Source organism: Syngnathoides biaculeatus, chromosome 18, assembly GCF_019802595.1.
Source record: "Syngnathoides biaculeatus isolate LvHL_M chromosome 18, ASM1980259v1, whole genome shotgun sequence".
In the NCBI taxonomy this organism is placed as follows: Eukaryota; Metazoa; Chordata; class Actinopteri; order Syngnathiformes; family Syngnathidae; genus Syngnathoides; species Syngnathoides biaculeatus.
In genome coordinates, this window is record NC_084657.1 from 9,446,916 (window position 1) to 9,470,874 (window position 23,959).

General features: G+C 50.1%; 2 protein-coding genes, 1 long non-coding RNA gene and 2 other non-coding genes across 14 annotated transcripts; 4 read left to right on the forward strand and 1 right to left on the reverse strand.

Moving 5' to 3' along the window:
* The first annotated feature begins 7 nt into the window (after positions 1–7).
* Positions 8–16,684, forward strand: supt6h (SPT6 homolog, histone chaperone and transcription elongation factor). 2 transcript variants are annotated; one of them, XM_061802658.1, is made up of 37 exons: positions 8–284; positions 1,030–1,164; positions 1,236–1,409; positions 1,557–1,627; positions 1,713–1,887; positions 2,630–2,711; positions 2,898–3,153; positions 4,175–4,276; positions 4,373–4,486; positions 4,803–4,892; positions 5,018–5,160; positions 5,420–5,565; positions 5,645–5,752; positions 5,823–6,103; positions 6,179–6,333; positions 6,412–6,607; positions 6,713–6,852; positions 7,910–8,027; positions 8,099–8,175; positions 8,859–8,994; positions 9,070–9,207; positions 9,867–10,034; positions 10,112–10,239; positions 10,309–10,516; positions 10,601–10,748; positions 11,117–11,259; positions 11,341–11,481; positions 11,551–11,746; positions 11,829–11,974; positions 12,044–12,136; positions 13,229–13,342; positions 13,484–13,608; positions 13,685–13,797; positions 14,667–14,750; positions 14,834–15,009; positions 15,096–15,328; positions 16,156–16,684. In XM_061802658.1, exons 2-37 carry the CDS (start codon positions 1,065–1,067, stop codon positions 16,373–16,375), a joined length of 5,238 nt encoding a protein of 1,745 aa, XP_061658642.1. In that variant the 5' UTR covers positions 8–284; positions 1,030–1,064; the 3' UTR covers positions 16,376–16,684. The 2 variants fall into 2 exon arrangements, with proteins under 2 accessions (XP_061658642.1, XP_061658640.1); XM_061802656.1 differs by having other exon boundaries at positions 11–284; positions 1,017–1,164.
* Positions 16,685–16,978: 294 nt separating this feature from the next.
* Positions 16,979–22,184, reverse strand: LOC133491490 (ras-related protein Rab-34-like). 9 transcript variants are annotated; one of them, XM_061802674.1, is made up of 11 exons: positions 22,058–22,184; positions 21,694–21,944; positions 20,803–20,900; positions 19,732–19,823; positions 19,421–19,486; positions 18,166–18,267; positions 18,017–18,081; positions 17,895–17,946; positions 17,621–17,702; positions 17,449–17,539; positions 16,979–17,367 (listed from the first exon to the last, which is right to left on the reverse strand). In XM_061802674.1, exons 2-11 carry the CDS (start codon positions 21,740–21,742, stop codon positions 17,177–17,179), a joined length of 888 nt encoding a protein of 295 aa, XP_061658658.1. In that variant the 5' UTR covers positions 21,743–21,944; positions 22,058–22,184; the 3' UTR covers positions 16,979–17,176. The 9 variants fall into 9 exon arrangements, with proteins under 9 accessions (XP_061658658.1, XP_061658655.1, XP_061658660.1 ...); XM_061802671.1 differs by having other exon boundaries at positions 16,979–17,153; positions 17,263–17,367; positions 17,895–18,081; XM_061802676.1 differs by lacking the exon at positions 20,803–20,900 and having other exon boundaries at positions 17,621–17,698.
* Positions 22,121–23,760, forward strand: LOC133491496 (uncharacterized). Its single transcript, XR_009792420.1, has 4 exons — positions 22,121–22,332; positions 22,599–22,659; positions 23,366–23,413; positions 23,613–23,760. It is a non-coding gene; the product is annotated as an uncharacterized LOC133491496 (long non-coding RNA).
* LOC133492348 (small nucleolar RNA SNORD49) lies at positions 22,439–22,515 on the forward strand. Its single transcript, XR_009792627.1, has one exon. It is a non-coding gene; the product is annotated as a small nucleolar RNA SNORD49 (small nucleolar RNA).
* Positions 23,463–23,536, forward strand: LOC133492349 (small nucleolar RNA SNORD65). Its single transcript, XR_009792628.1, has one exon. It is a non-coding gene; the product is annotated as a small nucleolar RNA SNORD65 (small nucleolar RNA).
* Positions 23,761–23,959: the final 199 nt, after the last annotated feature.

A 23,959-nucleotide genomic window follows, 5' to 3' on the forward strand; every position in this document is an offset into this window, starting at 1 on the left:
TCATTTTATGACGTTCAACAGTCCATTGACGTGCATGCGTAGAAGACGGATTGGTGGATCCTCTCTGCTGATCTCCGACATTCCCACCACATATTGACGGACTTGTGAAGTGAGGATGAGCCAGCAGGGGCGGGAGCGTGCGATGGAATAGGGAGGAAGTCGTTTCCGGCATCTCGGAAGTCATCACGTCGTCCGCCATTTTCCCCCCCGAGCGCACACAAACACAGCTAGCGGGGGTTCTCCGGCTATTTTGGCGATAGTCAGGACTACAGCGAGACGAAAGCGTAGGTCCCGTTTCTTTTCTTTGCTGGCGTCGTGAACCCGCCGAACGATCCGCTGATGTCGGTGACGGTCGGGGGGGGGCCCTGTTCCAAGATGGCTCTTCATGTTGTCGTTTGCACTCGTGCTAACCTAGCGTTCCTTTTCGAGCTAGCGTTCGGGAATTTCGCTGGGAGGCCTCCTTTCTGCTGCAATTTTAATCTTCTCGTTCTTTTGCGTTTAAACGCAACATTCGCATTCCAGACAAAAATTGTGGACCTTAAGAGGCCGTAACGCGATGACAGATGTATGCGAGCTCATCGGTGCTCGCGTGCTAAACGAGCGCCTGCATCGATCAAAGAATCTGCGTTGAATTCTTGGTCCCTTCTTTCGTGTCAAGATGTTCAGCGGAATCACGTCACGTTTACAATCATGTCAAAGATCCTGAGCGTGACTCCCCCCCGCCCCCCAGGCACCGGGGCTTGTCCGTGTGTCAGTTGTTTATGGGTGTCCGCATTGCGAAAACGCGATTGCTTGTCTTTTTTTTTTTTTTTTTTTCATTGTAAAGTCACATTTTATCACACGCAGTAAAATGAGTGTTAATTTGTTACTCGGAATATTTTCATCCCAAATAATTGTGAGATATTAAATGGACTTGCCTCCCTTAATCGGAGGAATATTAATCATTTAAGTCAGTGTAACGGTACTCAACGCATTGTTATGAAATTGTTAATTATGCACTTTCCGTGTTTGGCAAGGTCTGCATTACAGGACTGAACAAGCCTGGATCGGCAGGAGCAGCAGATATGTCGGACTTCATCGAGAGCGAGGCCGAGGAGTCTGAGGAAGAGTTTGAAGAGCGAGACCTCAAGCCCAAGAAGACGCAGAGGTTCATGGAGGAAGACGGTGAGACCGGTCGACGGCGATCCGGCGCGAGATGCGCGGCGTACGCTCGTGAACTGTTTCCCCCCCCGCAGATGAGGAAGAAGAGGAGAACATGGAGGACCAGGACGAGCGAGGCAACCTGCGCGGGCTGATTGATGACGGCGACGAGGAAGAGGAGGAGGAAGACGACGGCGGGGGTCGGAAGAGCGCGAGCGGAGGCGGCAGCGACTCAGAGGAGGAAGTCAGGCATCGCCGCAAGAAGCGAAGTTCGTCACACATCAGTAAAAGTTTTGAGTGAGGGTGTGATTATAAAGTAAATGGGGGGGCTACTATTCCTGTTTTACCCAAGCTTATGAAAAAGATATAAGATGTGGTAAAGTGGTCGGACGACTCTTCTGACACCTTCCCCACAGGTTACAACGACCTGGATGAGGATGACCTCGACCTCATTGAGGAAAACTTGGGTGTTAAAGTGAAAAGGAGGGTAAGCGTCTCTCTATCCCCCGCTTGGCTTCTCCTCATAAGCCGCCAGAAACCCCCCCCGCCCCAACTCCCGTCTCGCACTGCAGAAGAAGAAATATGATCGCGTGAAAACGCTGGATGACGACGACGACGACGAGAAGGACCTGATCGCCGACGAAATCTTTCACGGCGACGGAGACGGTGAGCTGGAGGAGGGCGAGGCCGTGCACGAGCCGCTCCAGCAGGCGGACGACGACGACGAAGGGGAGGACGAGGAGTCGGGTAAAGCGGGAGTTTCTTTCATAGTCAAACTTCGGCCTGTTGTTTAAAATGCCCGTTCAAGTCCTGAAGAAAAATCTCTCGAGTGTAGCTAATGAATATTTAAATACAATCGGTGTAGAAATCCCTCATATTCAAAAACTACAATTGTAATAAATGCAATATGTAGAGCTGTTACGATCCGATTGCGTAATCGAAAGTCAGCGTCGATCGTGTGATTTTCTGATGTCCCCCCCCCCCCCCCCCTCAAGGCATACTCGAGCTATCAGATTGGGACTCTGTTGGCAGATCCTTAAATTCAAGTGCAAAAAGGGTCATTGGGACATTCCGAGTGATGGCTTAAAGCTGTAGAAACCTTCTAGTGGATTGGGACCACACTTTCCTTATAGCTTATCCTCACTAGTGTCCCGGGCGTGCAGGCTATCCCAACTGACTCTGGGGGAGAGGTGGGATATACACCCTGAACTGGTTGTCAACCGATTGCTGGGCACATATAAACAAACCATTCACACTGGGGCTAATTTAGTCGGCGATTAGCGAACCAGACGCGTTTTTGGAAAACCGGGAACAAACTCATCGCCGGCACAGGCGAGATCCGCTTTGACCTCGGGTACTCGGAACATTGAGGGACACGCGCTAATCTGCCAACCGCTCGAACGTCGTGCAAAATATCTGAAGTTGAAATGTTAAAACATGTAATGTCTTTTTTTTTTTTTTTTTCGAATACTATATATTGATATTACAGATATTGACGACTTTATCGTGGATGATGACGGCCAGCCCATCACTAAAAAAAGGGGAAAGAAATTCTCTGGATACACAGATGCGTGAGTGTCAAGTACTATGTTTATCAAGTATTCTTAACTCGTGTTAAGTACTTTATAAAGTGGTTGGTCTTGTACACGTTTGTCTTACAAGACACATTTGAATCTAAAAGCACCAACAAGCTTAGTTTGGATCTTTTTAAGTGCGAGAATGTCACAGTTCCATCCGCGCTTCTCGCGGTCCCACAGAGCTCTGCAAGAGGCGCAGGAGATATTCGGCGGCGACTTCGACTTCGCCGAATTCGACGTCGACGCCTATGACCAGGGCGAGGAGGAAGAGGAGGACCAAGACGAAGAGGGCTGGGACCGGCCCAAGAAGCAGACCAAGCGGAGGCAGGGCCGCAAGAGCATCTTCGAGCTCTACGAGCCCAGCGAGCTGGAGAGCAGTCACATGACCGACCAAGACAACGAGATCCGCTCCACCGACATGCCCGAGAGGTTTCAGGTGGATTCTACTTTTCACTTTCCTCACGCTGTCTCCATAGACCCGAACCTCCTCACTTTCTTAGCATTTATAGGTCATGGTTACGCTATTCGCTTTTTTAACGTAAAAATTTAAAGCCAGAAACCGAGTTTTCTCCCCCTTATACTGGAATTCCGCATTCCAGCAAAGTCGCTCGATACGAGGCGGGACGTACCTACGTGCCCGTCTCGCCACCTCACCATGGTGGATGTACATGTGATGCAGCCAATCAAACTAGTGAGGTAAATAAAATTGTTGGAGAGAAAATATAAGTAGTGGATATCCAGAGTACATATTATGCCCTGTAATAACTCCAGCTGTACATTCTGTTTCTGTAGAGAGAGAGAGAGAGAGAGACAGATTTGTTCGTTTAAAGGGACATACAGTATATTACGTTTGATGTTAAAACATAAATATATTTACCATGTATTTGTGGATTAAAAAAAGTGTACCTTATGGCCAAAATGTACACAAGCGGTACGTATACTTCTCACCAGCCCTTCAAATAAGCGAGTCTTTTTTTAAAAATATTGTATCACGCTCCTACATCCTGTTTCTGGACCCGGTTCTTACTACTGGTAATTCAGAAATGTGATCAATAAGAATTAAATAGTTCTGCAGGCCAGTCCTTGCATCTATAAGTCCAATCACTCAGTATGTGATGTGCGATCGCCAGGCACAGCTGTCGTTTGGCACTTGACGCCAGCGTCGTGTGGCGGAGGAGGTTTGCGACAGTTGTCCTGCCTTCCCGCTCTCTTTGGTGAAAATGTATTTTTTTTTTTTATTCACTTTTTTTAGTTGCCAAAAAGTTGCGGATTTTCGTTTCTAGCTAGTGGAAAAACTGTAGCTGAACTTTGGCGCTGATGAAAATGCGTACAGTGATGCTGGATTCTAACTTATGATGTATATTTTTTCTGGTTCCGTTGTAATCAAAACAATGTACGAATGCTAGAGCTCAAAGTCATCATAACACGTCCCCGGACGATCTCGATTGTATCTTTAGCTGCGATCTATCCCTGTCAAACTGGCTGAGGACGAGGAGCTGGAGGAGGAGGCAGAGTGGATCTTTAGACACGGCTTCTCCACGCTCACCATCTCCATTCAGGTTAGTGAGCCCCCCCCCCTCCCCCGCCCCAAAAGGGGGAACGCGAACCACTGAGCGCCTCAGACAATCACTGAAATATTGCTCATCTGCAAACAGGAGAGCACAGACTATTTGGAGCGCGGGACGACGACAAACTTCAGCCGGAAAGGCCCCAGCACCATCGCCAAAATCAAGGAGGCGCTCAACTTCATGCGGAATCAACAGTTTGAGGTTTGTCTGGAAACATCGACTGACACACAAGTTCCGAAAACGTTGACAAGTGCTTTGTTCGTTCATACTAAACGGAGATTAGATCATCATTACAATAAAATATGTAGCCGCTCTCCACCTATATGCTAAAACTTATTCCAGGTTAACGCAAAAGAATATTAAGGGTTAAAGGTTGCTTGTCATTGGCTCGGAGGCTGTTGGAACGCTGTGGTTGGTTTGTTGCACATAAAAAAATATTAATAATAACAACAATACAGAAAAGCTGCAACATTTTTTTTTGTTTGTTTTTGCCTCCCCCCCCTACACACACACACAGGTTCCGTTTATAGCGTTCTACAGAAAAGAATATGTGGAACCAGAACTGAACATCAATGACCTTTGGAAGGTGTGGCAATGGGATGAAAAGGTATCGTAGTAGCACTATCGCGAATCCGTGATCGATCACTCGAATCCAAAATCCAGACAACACGGAATGTCATCGTCGGACTGAAAGTCTGTCCAACTTTATCTGCGGATGTTTTCCTCCACCAGTGGACCCAGCTGAAGACCCGCAAGCAGAACCTCACTCGCCTGTTTCAGAAAATGCAGTCCTACCAGTTTGAACAGATCTCCGCCGACCCCGACAAGCCTCTGGCTGACGGAATTCGCCCGCTGGACACGGCTGATATGGAGAGGTGCGTCTTCGTTTCTTTCAGTGTGTGTGGACAGTGCGCCCTTGCCCATTTTGCAGTTCACCGTTCGCTGACCCGTATATTTGCGGATTTTGGTCTCCACCTCCAGCTCTGCTTCCTGCATCTAATGTGGCCGAGAATTTAAAACCTTTACGATCGTGAAAATACGACAAATTAAGCAAACAAAAAAAAAGATCACAATCATTTTTTGCTCACTGTCGTGGAGGCCTAGTAAACGCACAAGTTTGCGGTTCTGACGCAGGCTGAAGGACGTCCAGACTCTGGAGGAGCTGAGTGACGTGTACAACCACTTCCTCCTCTACTACGGCCGAGACATTCCCAAGATGCAGAACGCGGCCAAAGCCAGCAAGAAGAGGCTGCGCAAGATCAAGGAAGTCACAGAAGATGGTGGGTGCTGAGTTTTTTTTTTTTTATGAAAGACGTTCAAGTAGTTTTCAGAGACGTAATCCGTAAGTTCTCCTTCTAGGCGAGGAGGAGGAGGTGGAGGTAGAAGAGGAGGAGGAGCAGAAGGGTCCAGACCTCAAACTGGCATCCCGCAGGGACATGTACAGTATTTGTCAGAGCGTAGGACTTGGTATGTTTGCTTTTTCTTGGTATTTGAGACGGTTTTAGGCAAGTTTCATCATCTCGGATCCTCTTCGCAGACGGCCTGGCTAAAAAATTTGGCTTAACGCCCGAGCAGTTTGGTGAGAATCTGCGAGACAGCTACCAGCGCCACGAGACAGAGCAGTTCCCCGCTGAGCCCGTGGAGCTGGCCAAGGATTACGTGTGCAGCCAGTTCCCGAGCCCGGAGGCGGTCCTGGAGGGCACGCGCTACATGGTGGCCATGCAGATCGCCCGCGAGCCGCTGGTCAGACACGTGCTGCGCCAGACCTTCCAGGAGAGGGCCAAGATCAACATCAAGCCCACCAAGAAGGGCAAAAAGGTCTGACTCACGCACTGCAGGGAGGGCTGACAAGGATGACCTTTCACTCGTTTTCTTTTTTTTATACCCACGCAGGAGGTGGACGAGGCCCACTTCGCCTACTCTTTCAAGTATCTGAAGAACAAGGCGGTGAAGGAGCTCAACGGAGATCAGTTCCTGAAGATGTGCTTGGCGGAGGACGAGGGACTGCTGTCCATCGACATCTGCATCGACCTCATCGGAGTCAAAGGGTGAGTAGGTCACCCTTGCGATTCCTCAAAGGAGAGGAGACCCTCTGGTGAGCAGAGTCTGGCCCCCGTCCGTCTCAGGTATGCGGGCGACCAGACGTACTTTGAGGAGATCAAGCAGTTCTACTACCGAGATGAGTTCAGCCATCAAGTGCAGGAATGGAACAGGCAGCGCACTTTGGCCATCGAGAGATCCCTCAAGCAGTTCCTTTACCCCCAGATGGCCAAAGAACTCAAGAGCAAGCTCATTGCTGAAGCCAAAGAGAGCATCATACGGGTACTTACAGATTTGTTGCCTTTGTGCAAGGCTAACGGGGTGATGGTGGTGGCAAGGATGTCGCCGACAAGCCGAGTGACTTGGTGTTATTGTCTTTTCCTGCAGTCCTGCTGCCGCCGACTGTACAACTGGTTGAAAGTGTCTCCTTACAGGCCAGACCAGCAGCTCGAGGAAGATGACGACCTGATGGACGAGAGTCAGGGCAAAGGCATCAGGGTTCTCGGAGTGGCGTATGCACCCAGCAGGTACAGGCCGATAATACCGACTACGTCTAGGAAGTCGGAAATTCCAATGGGGAAAAAAACAAATTGCGCTTTCGATTGCAAGCTATCTTATTCTGACAGGAACTAGAGTGAATGAAGTCATCTTACCACGCTCTTGTTTACTTCTGGCATTAGACTTACTGTACACGTGCAGCTGTGCAGTACCCGCTGTAAGCCCCTATGTAGAATATGAAACTTATCGTGGAGCTGTCTCTGCTCAGAAATGAATCTTCAGGGAACAAACCGTCCCGTGAAAAGAAACTGGAAATTAGCATAAATGTCACCAGAATTATGGACCGTCAAACGACTCCTACATAAATGGACAGAAAGCACGAACATATACCGTAATTCCCGGCCTCCAGAGGGCACCTGGTTAGAAGCCTCACCCAGTACATTTGGAAAGGAAATACCATTTGGTGCATACAGCTGTGTAAAAGCCGCAAGTGCCCGCATTGACACACGAAAGAAAGACAGTACACAGAGAGTTTTAATGGTTAACGGTAACACTAGCGCCACGCTAACAGGGCCGGTTTAAAAAAAAAAAAAAACATACTGGTAAAAATCACTGAGACACCGCAGTAACACGCTAGCGCAGCGTTAACAGGTAAAACGGTCACGGTAAAAGTCACTTCCTGGCCACGTATATTCCACCGGTCGAGTGCCCCCTCGGGGCCTTTAGAATAAATGCACAAATGAGCTGCATCGCCGCATAAACCGCAGGGTTGAAAGCGCGTGGAAAAAAGTCGCGGTTTATTCTCGGCTGGAAATTACGGTACAAACAAAAAATGATGAGAAAACTCACAGGCATATTTTATGGAAAAATGACAATTGCTGGAGGTTAGTTAGTGCCCCTCTCTGCCTCCTCCGAATCCAGTCGAGCTCAGGCCTGTTTTGGCGCAGTGTGATGGTATACTGAAGTCCTGCGGCTTTAAATTGGAAATATCCTGTACGTCAAAGGTCTGCGGTGTATGATGAACTCCGAGGGAACACAGTTTATTTGCCATTTTATTTTGTTTGTGACGTGTTTTCCTAACGACAGAGATACGCCCGTCTTCTGTGCGCTGATCAATGGTGAAGGCGAGGTGGTGGACTTCCTGCGCCTGCCTTACTTCATGAAGAGGAGGAACGCCTTCAGGGAGGACGAGCGAGAGAAGAAGGTTCGAACGCAGGACGTCACAAAATTCAACAGATGCGTTTAAACGTCACTCACTCATTTTGCTATCCGAAGGCCAATGACCTTGAAAACCTCAAGAAGTTTTTGTCCAGCAAGAAGCCTCACGTTGTCGCCGTCGCCGGGGAAAACCGGTAAGACCGTTGGATTCTCCTCCGAGCGCAGTTTTAACACATTTTACATTATCACCTTCATTTTGGGGTGGCTCAACTTTCAATGATTGGGCTGCAATCTGTTGCTCGTTGGATTTGTTGTTTTTCTTGCCAAACTTTGATTCACAAGCAACTGTAATGGTGTGATGTTGTGCACTATAATAGGCACAGGGCGTGGAGGTGCACTCTTATTTTGAAAGGCAGCACATGCGCTGGGATTTATTCTTTTTTTCCATTCTTTTCAACGCTATTAATGATAATGCGTGTTTAAAAATGTTCACGGTAGCGGGGAGATGCTGTTGAAGTGTTGGTGGAAGATCTGAGAAACACAAGAGGGAAGTGATCCCGTCTAGCCACTCGATAAATACGGCTTCAAAATAAAACACGCAGCCTACTTCCTGTGTCCTCGGATCGTCCACAAACACTTCAACTGCACTTTCACCCTCACCATGAACATTTTTAAACACCCAATTCCTATTTTCGGTAATTTCGGTCGTTGGGGGGCGGCGAGGCGAAAGGATCTTTAGTCACGGATTTACTTTCCGACATATATTGAACGCGACACGCTACACAGTACATGAAAACTAGCAAGTAAACACTCACTTATAATTTATTTACCTTTTTTAAAACGAGAATTTCAAAATTGTACTCACTTTTTTGTGCAGGGATGCTCAGATGATCATGGAGGACATCAAGAGAACAATTGGCGAGCTGGAGCAGGAATCGTCGTTGCCGGCCGTCGGCGTGGAAATGGTCGACAACGAGCTGGCCACGCTCTACATGAACAGCAAGAAATCCGAGGTACGCGCCCCACCCGGGACGATGGTGTCGCTTACCGGCCTTCCCACCTGACGCGCTGCTGCGTGTCCCGCGCAGACGGACTTTCGAGATTACCCCCCCTTGCTGCGCCAGGCCGTGTCCATTGCCAGGAAGATCCAAGACCCCCTCGTGGAGTACGCTCAGGTTTGCAGCTCTGACGAAGACATCATTTGCCTCAAACTGCACCCCCTGCAGGTGAGTCGGTGTCCCGCGTCTTCGTGGCTTCGCTCCCAGCAAATTCCAGGGAGAATTGCTGGATGATCCGTAAACGTGAAGTACTCAGAAGACAGAAAATAACAAATTAAATACTTTACTTTAATCACATATTAGATGATTCTGGCACCTTTTTAACTGCTGGGATGCCGCTGTGGAATTGATGGGAGAAATGGAGAGAAGCGGCACACGCTCAGAGCTAAATCAATTTACAGATGAGAAAGATGAAATCAATGTGGAAAAAGCGACCAAAATGGCATAAAAAGTGATAAATATGGAGTGAACACATTTATGTTTTAAATTGTACCCTGCGACAGTTCTCTGCCTCATCCAGCCACCGAATGCGAAGAGAAGAGTACAGCTTTGGCTGCCCGAGAATTTACGTCATGCATCTTTTTTTATACCGAATAAATGTGTAATCATACATATCATATCTGTATTTGCTAATTAACATTGTCAAAGTAGAAAATCCATTTGACTGCAAACCTGAAAATTCTCTATAGGAAGATTTTACAAGCTCATTTAATGCCTTTTGGCACGTTGAATGGACTTTTATAGATTCCAATCAATGATGTGCGATCCATAATGTTGTTGTTTATTGAAATGTGTTCACTTAACACAAACGTCCACACTTATTTCAGGAGCACGTGGTAAAGGAGGATCTGCTGTCAGCTCTCTACTGCGAGTTCATCAATCGGGTCAACGAGGTCGGCGTGGACGTGAACCGGGCCATCGCTCACCCTCACACTCAGAGTCTGGTCCAGTACGTTTGCGGTCTGGGCCCGAGGAAGGGCTCCCACCTGCTCAAGGTCTGTCTGCGTCTTTGGCACCCCTCGGGAACCTCGGCTCCTCTCGGCGCTGACGAGAGTTCCGCCCCTTTGAGCAGATCCTGAAGCAGAACAACACGCGTCTGGAGAACAGAACGCAGCTGGTCACGATGTGTCACATGGGCCCAAAGGTCTTCATCAACTGCGCCGGTTTCATCAAGATTGACACGGCGTCGCTGGGAGACAGGTCCGCCATTTTCGCCACGCCCTTATCCTGCCGGCGTCTTGTCCGCGACTCATCCGTTTGCTTCCGCAGTACCGACTCGTACATCGAAGTTCTGGACGGTTCTCGTGTCCACCCGGAGACGTACGAGTGGGCTCGCAAAATGGCCGTGGACGCGCTGGAGTACGACGAGTCGGCCGAGGACGCCAACCCGGCCGGCGCTCTCGAAGAGATCTTGGAGAACCCGGAACGGCTCAAAGATCTGGACCTCGACGCCTTTGCTGAGGAGCTCGAGAGACAGGTCACGATCCGCTTCGCGTCCGGCTGCCGGGTTCTCCGACCGGCTCGCCGACCGCCCCCGGGTCACTTCCGTTCTCGTTCGCAGGGTTACGGCAACAAGGGCATCACGCTTTATGACATCAGAGCCGAGCTGAGCTGCAGATACAAAGACCTGCGAGTCCCCTACCGAGTCCCCAACACGGAGGAGGTTTTCAACCTGCTGACGAAGGAGACTCCAGAGACCTTCTACATCGGTTAGCTCGCGCGCACTATTATTGAAAATGAGTAGTAAGTAACGGAAACAAAAACAATCCCGTCAGTTTGAAGAGTTCGGGTTATTGAAGGGTTCTCATTTGCGTGACGTGTGGAGGTCAAAGGCCAAAGCCGATTAATCCCATTTGGGTTAGTCGTAATCTAGTGGACAATGTTGAAGTACGTTTTGGTCTTCTGTGAGGAGACGTGTGCTCAAGCATCACTGCGGATGCCGATCATGTTAAAATCCTGTCATCTCATGTATGCGTTAGCGCCGTCGTTCCATCCGATCAAAAGAAACGTAAAGAGACACTTTTGCTCTATTGACGAACAAGCCGCTCGTCTGCCGATCTCGTGTTTTGTCATCCAGGTAAACTAATCACAAGCGTGGTGACCGGGATAGCTCACCGGCGCCCCCAGGGGGAGAGCTACGACCAGGCCATCCGTAACGACACCACGGGCTTGTGGCAGTGTCCCTTCTGCCAGCAGGACAACTTCCCCGAACTCAGCGAGGTACTGGGCGGCTTTTTCCTCTGCGCGGGGAAAAACGAGTCACTTGCGGTCCGACGTCACGCGTCGCCTTTGCGCCCGCAGGTGTGGAACCACTTTGACAGCGGCTCCTGTCCCGGCCAGGCCATCGGGGTGCGGACCAGGTTGGATAACGGCGTGCAGGGATTTATTCCCACCAAGTTCCTCAGCGACAAAGTGGTGAAACACCCAGAGGAGCGAGTGAAGGTCCGACGTTCGCTTTGGCCCCGCCCGCTTTTGCGTCGTCTTTTTTTCCAAACAATTCTCCTCCCCCAGGTGGGCATGACGGTGCACTGCCGCATCATGAAGATCGACATCGAGAAGTTCAGCGTGGACCTCACGTGTCGCACGTCGGACCTGTCGGACAAGGCCAACGAGTGGAAGCTACCCAAGGACACCTACTATGACTTTGACGCGGAATCGGAAGACCTCAAGCACGAGGAGGAGATGAAGAAGAAACAGCAGCGCACACGTCAGTCGGCGCGAGCGGCCGTCGCCGCGCTCCGTGTCGCGTTGATCTCGGCTGAACTAACTCGTCTCCTCCCTCCACGCAGCATACATTAAGCGCGTCATCGCTCACCCCAACTTTCACAACATCAGCTTTAACCAGGCGGAAAAGATGATGGAGACGCTGGCCCAGGGGGACCTGATCATTCGACCCAGCAGCAAAGGAGAAAACCACCTCACCGTCACGTGGAAGGTAAGAAGGAGGAGAAGTGAGCCCACGCCGCTCCCTGGCGCAACGCTCATGTTTTCGGGTGTTCGCCAGGTGGCCGACGGCATCTACCAGCATGTGGACGTGAGAGAGGAAGGCAAAGAGAACGCGTTCAGCTTAGGACACACGCTCTGGATCAACAATGAGGTACGTCCCCTCCTCCCCTTTAGCGGGAAACGTGCTGACAAGGTTGCTGTTCAACAGGCTTGCCCACCCCTTGATTAAGCAACTTTACTGAGCCACAGATTTTAGAACAGGCTTCGTACGGGTCAGGGAATTTCTGGAATATCATGGAAAGAAATGTAGCCTTTTCCAGGTTTTGGAAAGTCTGGGAAATTTCCCCCCAAAAAATTTGGCTTGTCGTGGAATTTTCAGTCACCGTGACTTGACGGGCGCGATCACGCTCTCAAATCTGCACAATCGAGCACGAAAAAAATCACGCGCGTAAAATTTGTGACGGGCTGACATTCTCAGTGCACATGGAAACCAATCTATCAATCGATCTCCTGATAGTTTACCTGGCTCCGCCCACCTTCGGCTCTTAAAGGGGTACGCTCCTAATTACAAACACCGTCCAACCACACGCAAAGAGTTCGACATGCTGCTTGTTTACGCTCGCTAATAATGGTTAAAAGTTACAAAAAAATACTTTTATGAATGTCGGGTTATGTCAATAATAGAAAAAAAAGTGTTGCAACGAGACGAGATTTTCTCTTTTTTTTTTGGATTAAAGTGGTCTGGTCTGAAGCCAAAGTAGAAAGTACAGGATGAGATGGTGTATAATGTTAAAATTCCACCTTGAGGTTGAAAGCGCAGACAACACAGTGCATGAATAGCTAATTCCAATCAATGATGTCATTGATCTGATGGGCGTGTTATGATATTAAAACCAATCGGGATAAAATGCTAAATATCGGCCAATCCTGTTCAGGTTGGTATAAAGTCTTGGAGTCCAGGTGGGTTTGATTCTATTTGAATTGGAAAGCCGCACAAAAACTCCCGGTGCATGTCTTGAAGTCAAAGGAACTGCCTGAAGAGCTCAGAGACTGAAATGGCCAAGGTTATGAAAACACTTCTGCCGCACTTATGGTTCCCAAGACCAGAGTTGCCGCCATAATCCTGAAGTTGAAGACGTTCGGGATGACCAGAACCCTTCCAAGAGCTGGCCGTCTGGGTGGGGGAGGGAATTTCCCGCGGAGTGGTATTGCATTTGTGAGGATTTCGGCTGGATCGTTGCAGGAATTTGAAGACTTGGATGAAATCACGGCCCGCTTCATTCAACCCATGGCGTCGTTCGCCCGTGACCTGCTGAGCCACAAAAACTTTCAAGAGTGTAACGGAGGAGCCAAGGAGGCAAGTTCTTCTCCCACCATCAATACATGTTGGCTCATTTAGATTTTTTTTTAAAGAAAGGAATTGAAACTACATTTGGGACTTCGAGACCAGGGTGTCTGCGTGGTAACGAGCTTGTCAATTCTCATCTGGTTTTGACAGAAAATGGAGGAGCTGCTGGTCAAGACCAAGAGGGAAAAGCCGACCTTCATTCCGTATTTCGTCTCTGCTTGTAAAACTCTGCCCGGAAAGTTCCTGCTGGGATACCAACCTGGAGGAAAACCACGGTCGGTGGCCGTCTTGACAGGACCTTGTCCAATGGGGCCGGCATCGCTTTGATGCAAGTCTTGGGAATGTCCGCAGGGTGGAGTACGTAACCATCACCCCGGATGGCTTCAGGTACCGCTCGCAGATCTTTCCCTCAGTCAACGGCTTGTTCCGCTGGTTCAAAAACCACTACCAGGAGCCGATACCGGGTAAGCGTGAGAAGAACCACTTGGCGTGAGACTGATTGATCCACATGCTTGGGTTGTTTCGGAAACGTGGTGTGGTTTACTTCCAGCTAGTGGCGAGAATAATATAGTACATTTTCAGCTATTCTATGAAAAATTACCAGAATTTCCGGCTTATAAACCACAACTTTTTTTCCACACGCTTTCAACCCTGCTGGTTTATGCGGCGATGCGGCTAATTTGTGCATAACCCCCCCCACCCCCACCCCCCAACGGCCGCAAGGGGGCACTCGAGCGGGAAAGGTAAAGGTAAAAGTGAGACCGGCGGAATATATGTGCCGAGGACGTGACTTTTACCGGTCCGGCCCTGTTTGTCCTGCGCTAGCGTGTTACTGCCGTGTCTCAGTGATTTTTACCGGTATTTTTATTTTTTTTTTTTTTTTTACCGGCCCTGTTAGCGTGGTGCTAGCTACCATTAGTGTTATCGTGGCGTTAGCGGGGGCGGCGCCAGCGTTAGCGTTAAACTCTGGGCACAGTCTTTCTTTGTAAATATCTCGTGTTTCAACGTGGGCACTTGCGGCTTTTACACAGCTGTATGTACCAAATGGTATTTCCTTTACAAATGTACTGGGTGGGGCTTATAACCGGGCGCGCTCTGTAGTAGCTACGGTACTCTTCGGTTCTACTGTGGAAATCTTTGCTTGAAAATCGGATAAATGATGATAGCAGACAAATGGCATCGTAGATATTATGCTAACGTCTTCACGAAGTGTATTGCCAAGCTCAGCTTCCAGCAGTGGACGGCGCTATTTATTTATTTTTCGTTTTTCTGCCTCATCAAAATGAAATGTAATGTCAAGTAACCCGAAACAAGTGCTTGTTTTCCGGCTAAGGCATCACGCCCACCAACAGCAACAGCAGCCGCACGCGCACGCCGGCCTCCCTCAACGCCACGCCCGCCAACATCAACATCGCCGGTGAGTCGTCCCGCCCACCTCTTTTGCGTCTTCGACCGGCTCGCGGCGCTCCCGTCAGCCCGCGGCCTCCTTTCTCTCCGCAGACCTCACACGAGCCGTCAACGCCCTTCCGCGAAACATGACCTCGCAGATGTTCAACGCCATCGCTGCCGTCACGGGCCAGAACCAGAATCCCAACACCACGCCGGCGCAGTGGGGATCCAGCCAGTACGGATACGGAGGCAGCACCGGCGGAGGCGGCAGCTCCTCGGCGTATCACGTTAGTCCCTCCCACCTGCTCCTCGTGCGCGTTGTGTGTCAAGCATCTGTGGCGTTACTACTTCCTTCCTGTTTCTGCCCGCGCAGGTGTTTGCCACGCCCCAGCAGCCGATGGCCACGCCCCTCATGACACCCAGCTACTCGTACACGACGCCCAGCCAGCAAACGCTGGGCACGCCGCAGTACCCGGGCTCCACCCCCCAGTCGGCACACGCGCACCCGCACGCGACGCAGCACAACCACCACAGCGGCCACACGTCGAGCACGCCGTCGCCGTCCGTGTCGTCGTCGCGGGGCCGAACGCCACAGCAGCAGCCAAAGTGAGTCGCGCGGGATGTTGGGAGAACGTCTTTCGCGGGGTTTCTGCGGAATCGTTTGTCGAAATTCAGCCACCGTGAGTGCCCACCAGATGGCGGTACCGTAATTTCCGGCATTTAAGCCGCGACTTTTTTCGCACCCTTTCAATCCTGCGGTTGATACGGCTAATTTGCGCATGTTTTTCTAACGGGCACAAGGGGGCGCTCGAGCGGAAAAGGTAAGAGTGAGACCTGTGGAATATATGTGCCGAGGAAGTGACTTTTACCGTTTTTACCCGTTAGTGCTGCGCTAGCGTGTTACTGCAGTGTCTCTGTGATTTTTACCAGTGTTTTTTTTTTTTTTTTTTTTTAAGCGGGGCTGCTAGCGTTACCGTTAAACTCTGTGTACCGTCTTTCTTTGTAAATATCTCGTGTTTCAATGTGAGCACTTGCGGCTTTTACGCAGCTGTATGAACCAAATGGTATTTCCTTTACAAATGTATTGGGTGAAGCTTGTAACCAGAGCGCTCTGTAGGCCGGGAATTATGGTATATGTGCCGAGGAAGTGACTTTTACCGGTACGGCCCTGTTAGCGCTGCACTAGCGTGTTACTGCCATGTCTCATGTATGTGTTTTTTTTAAACCCGGCCGGCCCTGTTAGCACGGCGCTAGCGTTAGCACAGCCGTGCTAGCGTTAAACTCTCCGTCTTTCTTTGTAAATATCTCGTCTTTCGATGTGCGGCTTTTACACAGCTGTATGTAGCAAATGGTATTTCCTTTCCAAATGTACTGGGTGAGGCTTGTTCTGTAAACCGGGAATTACGGTAATTTCTTTCCTCCCTCGTTTGCAGGCCAAACATCAGCAACATAATCGGCGGGGGTAGCGGGAGCTCCACGGCAGCGGTGGACTGGGGCAAGATGGCCGAGCAGTGGCTGAAGGAGAAGGAGGCCGAGGGGCGCAAGAAAGCCCAGAGGATGACCCCGCGACCCTCGCCCAGCCCCATGATCGAGAGCACGCCCATGTCCATCGCCGGAGACGCCACGCCCCTGCTGGACGAGATGGACCGGTAGAGCGCCGAGGAGGGCGTCCACGTACCGCAACCCCTCGCCCCCCGCCCCGCTTTCCCTTTATCATGTTCAGTTAGCGTTGAATCCCTGCTGATGTGACCGCATGCCACACAGTGTTCTCCTCGTGTAGAATACGGACCTGGCGTCAGGCGAGCTGTCGGTGGCGCACGTCACGCTTCTCGTTGGGTCTGCGGAGGACCCCGATCGCGGCGGGAGAAGACCAGGTGTCCGGATAGACGGCTCTCGGCCATCTTTGTACAGAACAAATAAACGTGTTTTTTTTTTTCTTTTTTTTTTTTGTTGGAATCTTAACACCCGACGCTCTGCATATCTTTCTCACGCGCACAAGCTGTTTGTGAGGTTTGACTTCTCGTGGCCCACAGGCACGCGGATGAGAGGTCACGAAGATCCTCCGTCACTTCAAGGGTGGGTGGGGGGGGTTTTGTTGGGGCCCTTGAATCAAATAAGAGTCAATTGAAACTTTTGTCCTCCAAGCTCAAGTGGACTCTGTAAACAATTTTTTTTTTTTTTTTTGGCCGCATGACGCCGGCACGGAAGGCCGCGCTCGTGCCGGTCATAAGACGCCGCCGCGATTAGTCACGCCGAGGGCACATGACGCCGGAAGTTAACGAGCCACACGGGAATGCGGGGGAAAGTCCTTTGGCGACTTTTATTTACGCGCCAGCCGGATCCGTGCGTCCGCTCCCCCGATTGTCACATCAGCAGCAGTCGGACTTCCTCTTGCCCGGCTTGCGCTCGTCCCGCGGGCCGTTCGAGATCCCTGTTGACGCGACAGACGTCACGTCATTGTTGCGAAAAATGAACGCACGTAGCAAAAGTTGACATTCCGGGACGCCAGACTGCTCGATGAAGAAGCGACGGCGACTCACTGATGACGTCGGTCGTGTTCCCGTTTTGTTTTTCCAGCTCGGAGAGGACATTGGCCTCGAAGGTCAAAGAGGCCACGCGGAGAAAGAAATCCCTCACGCCGTCTCCTGCGGCGGACATCGAATCGCGTTTGTTTATTTATCCGGACGCCTTCGCGCGAGCGGAGCCGTTTTTGACACGCGCCGCACCCGACTTTGCCGACACGGCCCAGTACTCGGCTCCGAGTTCTTCCGACGTCCTGACGGCTTCCTCTTCCACCTGAGCCAGCTGCTCTGGAGACTTGAGAGAGCAAAAACCAAAACGTCAGCTGACGAAACTCGACTCAATCTCGTTTTGTGTTTTTGTTCTATCTCCACTCACGCTGAGATCTTTCTTGGTGCCCACGAGGAAGAGAAGAACGCTGGAGGGGTCGTTCTCCCTCATGGCGTCCTCCAACCACTGCCTGGGCCCAGTAAACACGGCTTCTGTAGTCACGTGACCCACTTAGATTGCTTTTCGGCGGACTACTCGTTTTGGGCACGTGTGCGCGGACGCACACAAAAACTCCCAAGACGCGTTTTATCACGTTCACTTGCTTATGAAAGTATCCTGCACGGTACACCGCTGGCGATCAAGGTGTGCTCATTCCTTTTACCTGGCGTGGACTAAGGAGCTCCCTCTGCTCAGGTCGAAGACCACAATGATGGCTGCAAAAACAAAACAAAAAAGCACGTCGGAGCAATTTTGTTTGGACTCGGACTAATCCGACTCCCTCACCTTGAGCCCCTCGGTAGTACGTGGAGGCGATGCACTTGAAGCGCTCCTGACCCGCCGTGTCCCACCTGCAACCGCACCGGCGGACGTCAGGCAGTTCCCCCGGGGCTCGAACGCGCGCCCCGAAGGCGTCGGCTCGGGGACGTACTCACAGCTGCAGGCTGAAGGGCACGCCGAGCACGTGGAAGCGTTCCATGTCGAAGTCCACGCCGATGGTGGCTTTGTAGTTCTTGTCGAAGGCGCCCCTGCAGAACCTGCCACAGACGTTTTGTGACTCGCGCACGTTTCAAACCTCAATTATGATATTTTTGTCATTGGAACGATGCACGTGAACGTTAATTATTTTCTGCCCCTGACCTCATCTAGATGAGTAAAAACCTGTCAGATTTTCTGTCCCTTGAAGATGGCGACGTTGCTTCCCGACCGGAGCAAATCCAGTTAAACCCGACTCGGACTTGCAAGACGCGTCCGTGGTGAGCTGGAAACGTGAAATAAATATGGATTGCGATGATGTGCGTGGTGGAGTTGGGTGCTGTTCAATTGCCTGTGTTCCCGTTCAATCTGTTCTTCAATTTCATGATGATGAGAGCAGCTGTAGCGCTTTGGCCTCACAGTCACGCGGGCACGGGTTCAAATCCCGGCCCTGCCTGTGTGGAGTTTGCATTTTCTCCCCCCGTCCCTGCGTGGCTTTTCTCCGGGCGGGCACTCGGGTTTCCTCGCGCATCCCACAAACATGCATCGATGGGACACTAAATTGCGCGTAGGTCTGATTGTGAGTGTGACTGTTGGCTGTCTCGACGTGCCCTGCGATTGGCCAACGACCGGTTCAGGGTGTCCTCCGCCTCCTGCCCGTTGACAGCTGGGATCGGCTCCAACACTCCCGTGACCCTCGTGAGCATAAGCAGCTAAGAAAATGGATGTGAATGTGAGTGTGATATCTGTCTGTGTGCCCTCCGAGTGCCTGGCAACCAGTTCAGGGTGTACCCCGCCTCCTGCCCGTTGACAGGTGGGATCAGTTCCAGCACTCCTGTGTCCCTCGTGAGCATAAGCAGCTAAGAAAATGGATGGATGGATGTGAATGTGAGTGCGATTTCCATGTGCCCTGCGATTGGCTGGCGACCAATTCAGGATCAACCCTGCCTCCTGCCCGTTGACAGCTGGGATCGGCTTCAGCACTCCCGTGACCCTTGTGAGGATAAGCAGCTAAAAAAATGGATGTGAATGTGAGTGTGACTTCTGTCTATGTGCCCTGCGACCAGTTCAGGGTGCACCCCGCCTCCCGCCCGTTGACAGCAGGGATCGGCTCTGGCACTCCCGCGACCCTCGTGATGATGAGCGGCACATAAAATGGACGGACGGCTGGACAACGAGATGCAGATAGTGTGGAACTGTGCGACTCCTCCTCACCTGCTCACCAAAGACGTTTTCCCGACCGAGACGTCCCCCACAACGATGACTTTGGCGACGTTGAAGCTGCGAATGAGGAAAGAGGAAGTCAAAGTGCGACCGTTCATTGCATCATCATCTCAATTTGTTCATTTGAAAGATTTTTAATTCTTAATATCTTCCGAGCAAAAAAAAAAAAGAAAAAAAAAAAAGCAATTTTTTTGTGCACCTCGCACCTCGTTCGCTTACTCACCTTTTCGGAAAAAAATCCGGAACGCCATTTTGATTTTTGTGCAAAAACGAGCAGGGCCTCCCGCGACCTCTGAACTCACCTGACGGCGTCTTCCGTGCGCGTCCGACAGGCGGCCTGCACCCGAGGATGGAAAAGCTCGTCGGTCCGCAGCGACGCTTTTGGACTGAAGCACTGACGTGACGTCATCGTCCCGCGTCGTCAAAAAAAAAAAAAGTGTTATTACATGTTGTTACATTGTTATGACATTGTTACAATATTATATCCATCCATCCGTCCATTTTCATAACCACTTATCCTCACGAGGTTTGCGGGGAGTGCCGGACCTTATCCCAGCTCTCAACGGGCAGGACCCTGAACTGGTCGCCGGACAATCGCAGGGAACATGGAGACAAACAGTCGCACTCACAATCGCACCTCCGGCCAATTTAGAGTGTCCCGATTATAGTTGCATGTTTTTGGGGATATGGGAGGAAACGGGAGAGCCCACCCGGAGAAAAGCCACGCAGGCACGGGAGAACATGCAAAGTCCACACTGGCGGGTCTGGGATCGAACCTGGGACCTCAGAACTGTGAGGCCAACGCTTTACTAGCTGATCCCAAAACCCGCCTGTGTGGAGTTAGCATGTTTTTCCCCTTGCCTGCGTGGCTTTTCCCCGGGTGGGCACTCCGGTTTCCTCGCACATCCCCAAAAACATGCTTGTATTCATTGGACCCTCTAAATTGCCCGTAGGTGTGATTGTGAGCGCAACTGTTTTTTGTCTCGCCGGCGACCAGTTAAGGGTGTACCCCGCCCCCTGCCTGTTGACAGCTGGGATAGGCTCCAGCACCCCTTGTGAGGAAAAGCGGCTATGAAAATGGATGGCTATAATAATGTATCAACGTCATAACAACGTCACAACATGTGATAACACTTTTTGACGACGACGCGGCAGCCGGGATAGGCTCCGCCGCTCCCCGCGACCCTCGTGAGGATGAGCAGCAAAGAAAAGTTATGGATGTATGGATATAGTAATGTATCAATGTCATAACACCGTAACAACACGTGATAACACTTTTTGACGACGACGCGGCAGCCGGGATAGGCTCCGGCGCTCGTGAGGATAAGCGGCGAAAACGAATGGATGGGTGTTTGCATTGAAGCGTGTTTCACCTTGGGCAGGCGCGTTATGATCCTGTCGCCCTCGGTAGGGAGCAACATGATGTCGGACTGAATCCACGTCCGAGCACGGGTCAAGATGGATGTCGCCCCTGGCGACCGGAGAGATGAATATGCCGTTTAATATATGCAATGTCTGCGATTGTCACAATTCATTCATTTCGGCCACGCAAATAGTTTGTCCACGCGGGACTTGAGGCTTGTGTCGAATCATGGAACAATGCAGCCTGTACAGTACAAAGAGCGAGAAAATCACAAAAGTTTACCAGAAGCTGCCGGCACGTTCGAGAAAATCCCCAAAATTCCAAACGTGATGTCGAAAAATATGCGCGCGGCAGACAAAACGCCTCAACGGTCGATGAAGCAAAATCAAGTCAGCAGACTTTTTTTTTTTTTTTTTGCCTCGCGATCGAGTTCCGCTGCGTGCGCTCAGCGAAAAAGCGGCGCCGCCTTATTTGCTCGCCGAGGACTGCAAAAGAGCGAGGGCGCCGCAGTCCTCAGAACGCGCGCGGACGCTCAAGACGGCGGACTCTCCGGTCGGCCTCGCAGTTTTGAGGATCGGGGTTTGAATCCCGGACCCCGCCTGCGTGGGTTTTCCCTGGGGTGGGCACTCCGGTTTCCTCCCGCATCCCCAAAAACGTCCAACGTTAAATGGACACTCTAAATTGCCCATAGGTGCGATTGTGAGCGCGACTTCCATTTTGGCCGGCGACCAGTTCAGGCGCGACCCCTCCTCCTGACAGCTGGGATTAGTTAGCTCCAGCACTCCTTGTGAGGATAAGCGGCTAAGAAATTGGATATATGTATATATATATATATATATATAATATATATATATATATTTTTTTTTTTTTTTTTTTAATGGTGTAGCGTACACACGCCTACCTTCGGTGCGGGCAGCGCGGGATCCATTCCCGCTCAGTGTCAGATACATCTGCCCTGCGACTGACTGGCGGCCAGTTCAGGGTGTGGTCTGCCTTTTCGCCCAGAGCTGGCCCGGATAGGCCCCTGCTTTCCCGTGACCCTTATGAGGATGAGCGGCTTGGATACTGGATATATATCGTCCGGAAACCAGTTCAGGGTATACCCCGCCTCCTGCCCATGACAGCTGGGATTGGCTCCAGGACTCCTGCAACCTTTGTGAGGATAAGCAGCTCAGAAAATTGTCTGTGTATATATATATATATATATATATATATCAGGCTCCAAATTGAAATTTTTAAAAACGCCTAAGACCACGAGTACGCACCGGACGTGACGTCATACACACGCGACTGCAGCTATATAATAGCGCCGCCGTTGCTCTTCTGTCCTTTTCTTCTCGGACGCATTGCTGGATCGATCCTGGCGTCGTCTCACTCGAGAAGGATGAAACAAAATGAAATCATTTTAGCGGTAAAATGTTTCTCCGGCGGCCCTCTCGGCTTTGGGGGTTGAACGGGAGACCTGCTTGCTGAAATATGAACAAATATTTCGCTCGTCGAAGTCACACGTGAACGCCACGGGGGAGCACGTGGTCCATCGGTACGTTTGCTCATTTCGGAAATTCCCGATAATCCGCAATTAATGTTTAAAACGTTGAAGTAAGCAATGCAAATGATGGGAAGGTTTTTTAAAGCTAAAATAATGTGACAAAGATGAAAAGTGTGAATAGGAAGTGCCGTCTGATGCGACAACTGACGATGTTTCTCAATCACTGGTCTGAGTTACTGTAACAACCTGTACATTGTGATGTTGCAAATTATGTTGTCTGAATTTATTCATTTTCTCCCCCTATTCCATTTCTCTAGGTCGCGTATCCATTCCATAAACTGCAAGGATTCTTTGGAGCGACTAGTTTGATCCCACGAGGTACTTTATACGCGCACCGACGCGACCTTGAGTTCGGTTACGAGGTTCCGCACGGACGTTATTGTTGGTTACATTTCCGGTTAATCGAGGAAGTAGTGTTCCCTCCGTAGTGCGTTAGACTGTTTGCCATTAAAACGAGATTTGCTCCTGTGTTCAATACTCCTTTTCTTCGGTGATACACGCACAAAAATTTCGTCATGATTTTGAAAAGACAGTAGGTAAGCTTTTTTTTTTTTTTCGTACGTGTGCTATCTCGAAAGTGACTAGGTATTGCTTCTGGGCTTCCGTGACGACTACTTCCGGAATAGGCCGACCACGTATAATTTTTTTCTCAAAACGACTGAATTAAATTACTTTGTACTCATTGTGAGCCGGCGATTAACTAATACAATGACGTTTTTTCTGCCGGTTAGTAATTCTAAACAATTACGAGCTGCTTCACTGGCAGCTTTTATTTTTAATATTGGAATTCAATATCCGTGCATCCAGGAAGTCGCCTCTCGGAACTCATTGCGCATGCGCGAAACAAGCTGCCTGCAGGATAAATTAAATTGAGACAAACAGAACTTGGGTATTATATAATACTGGCAGATATTTTCAATGCTTTTATTGACCATGTTTGGCATGCATCGACCGCATTTATAGTTTTAACTACTGACCTTTAATCCTATTCTGCCGAAATCTGATTTTCTCTTTTGACCTGCAGGTTCCATTTTAGCCCGTTGGAAGTCTGGAGGAGCGCAGAATTATTTAGGTGGGTTTCGCATCTTGACGTTTTTGCGGTGCAGGTTGGCATTTTTGTGTGGTGATGAAATCCAAACTGAAAACAGCTGGAATTACCGTCAGATTTTCGGTGGTGACGATCGGTTTTCTGAACACAAATGAGGAAAAACAATGGAATGGATGTCGGATTGGAGGATTTGGTGGGATTAATGGTTGCCTTCTTCCTGCAGATTCCAGAGTGGAGGGGGCAAGGCCGCAACTGCATCACTAAACGCGAACGTTGCTCGCTTCGACATGTTTAAGGAAGAAAATTTACTGAAAGTGTTTTTCAACTTGTTTCACTTTTGAGAGCTACTGAATAAAAACTGTGTAAACCAACTTGTCCCTTCATGAATGTCATACATAATTTACATGAGCACAGACATGTTAATGTACAGAATTTTGAGGGTGGGTTTAGAAATGCGTGCAAATGAATTTCAGTCTTGAATGACTTTCCAATGCAACTGCATTTTTCCTCCTGTCAATTCTTTGACTAACATTGAAAATTGCAATCACTGCAGTCCTTTCTGATCAAACG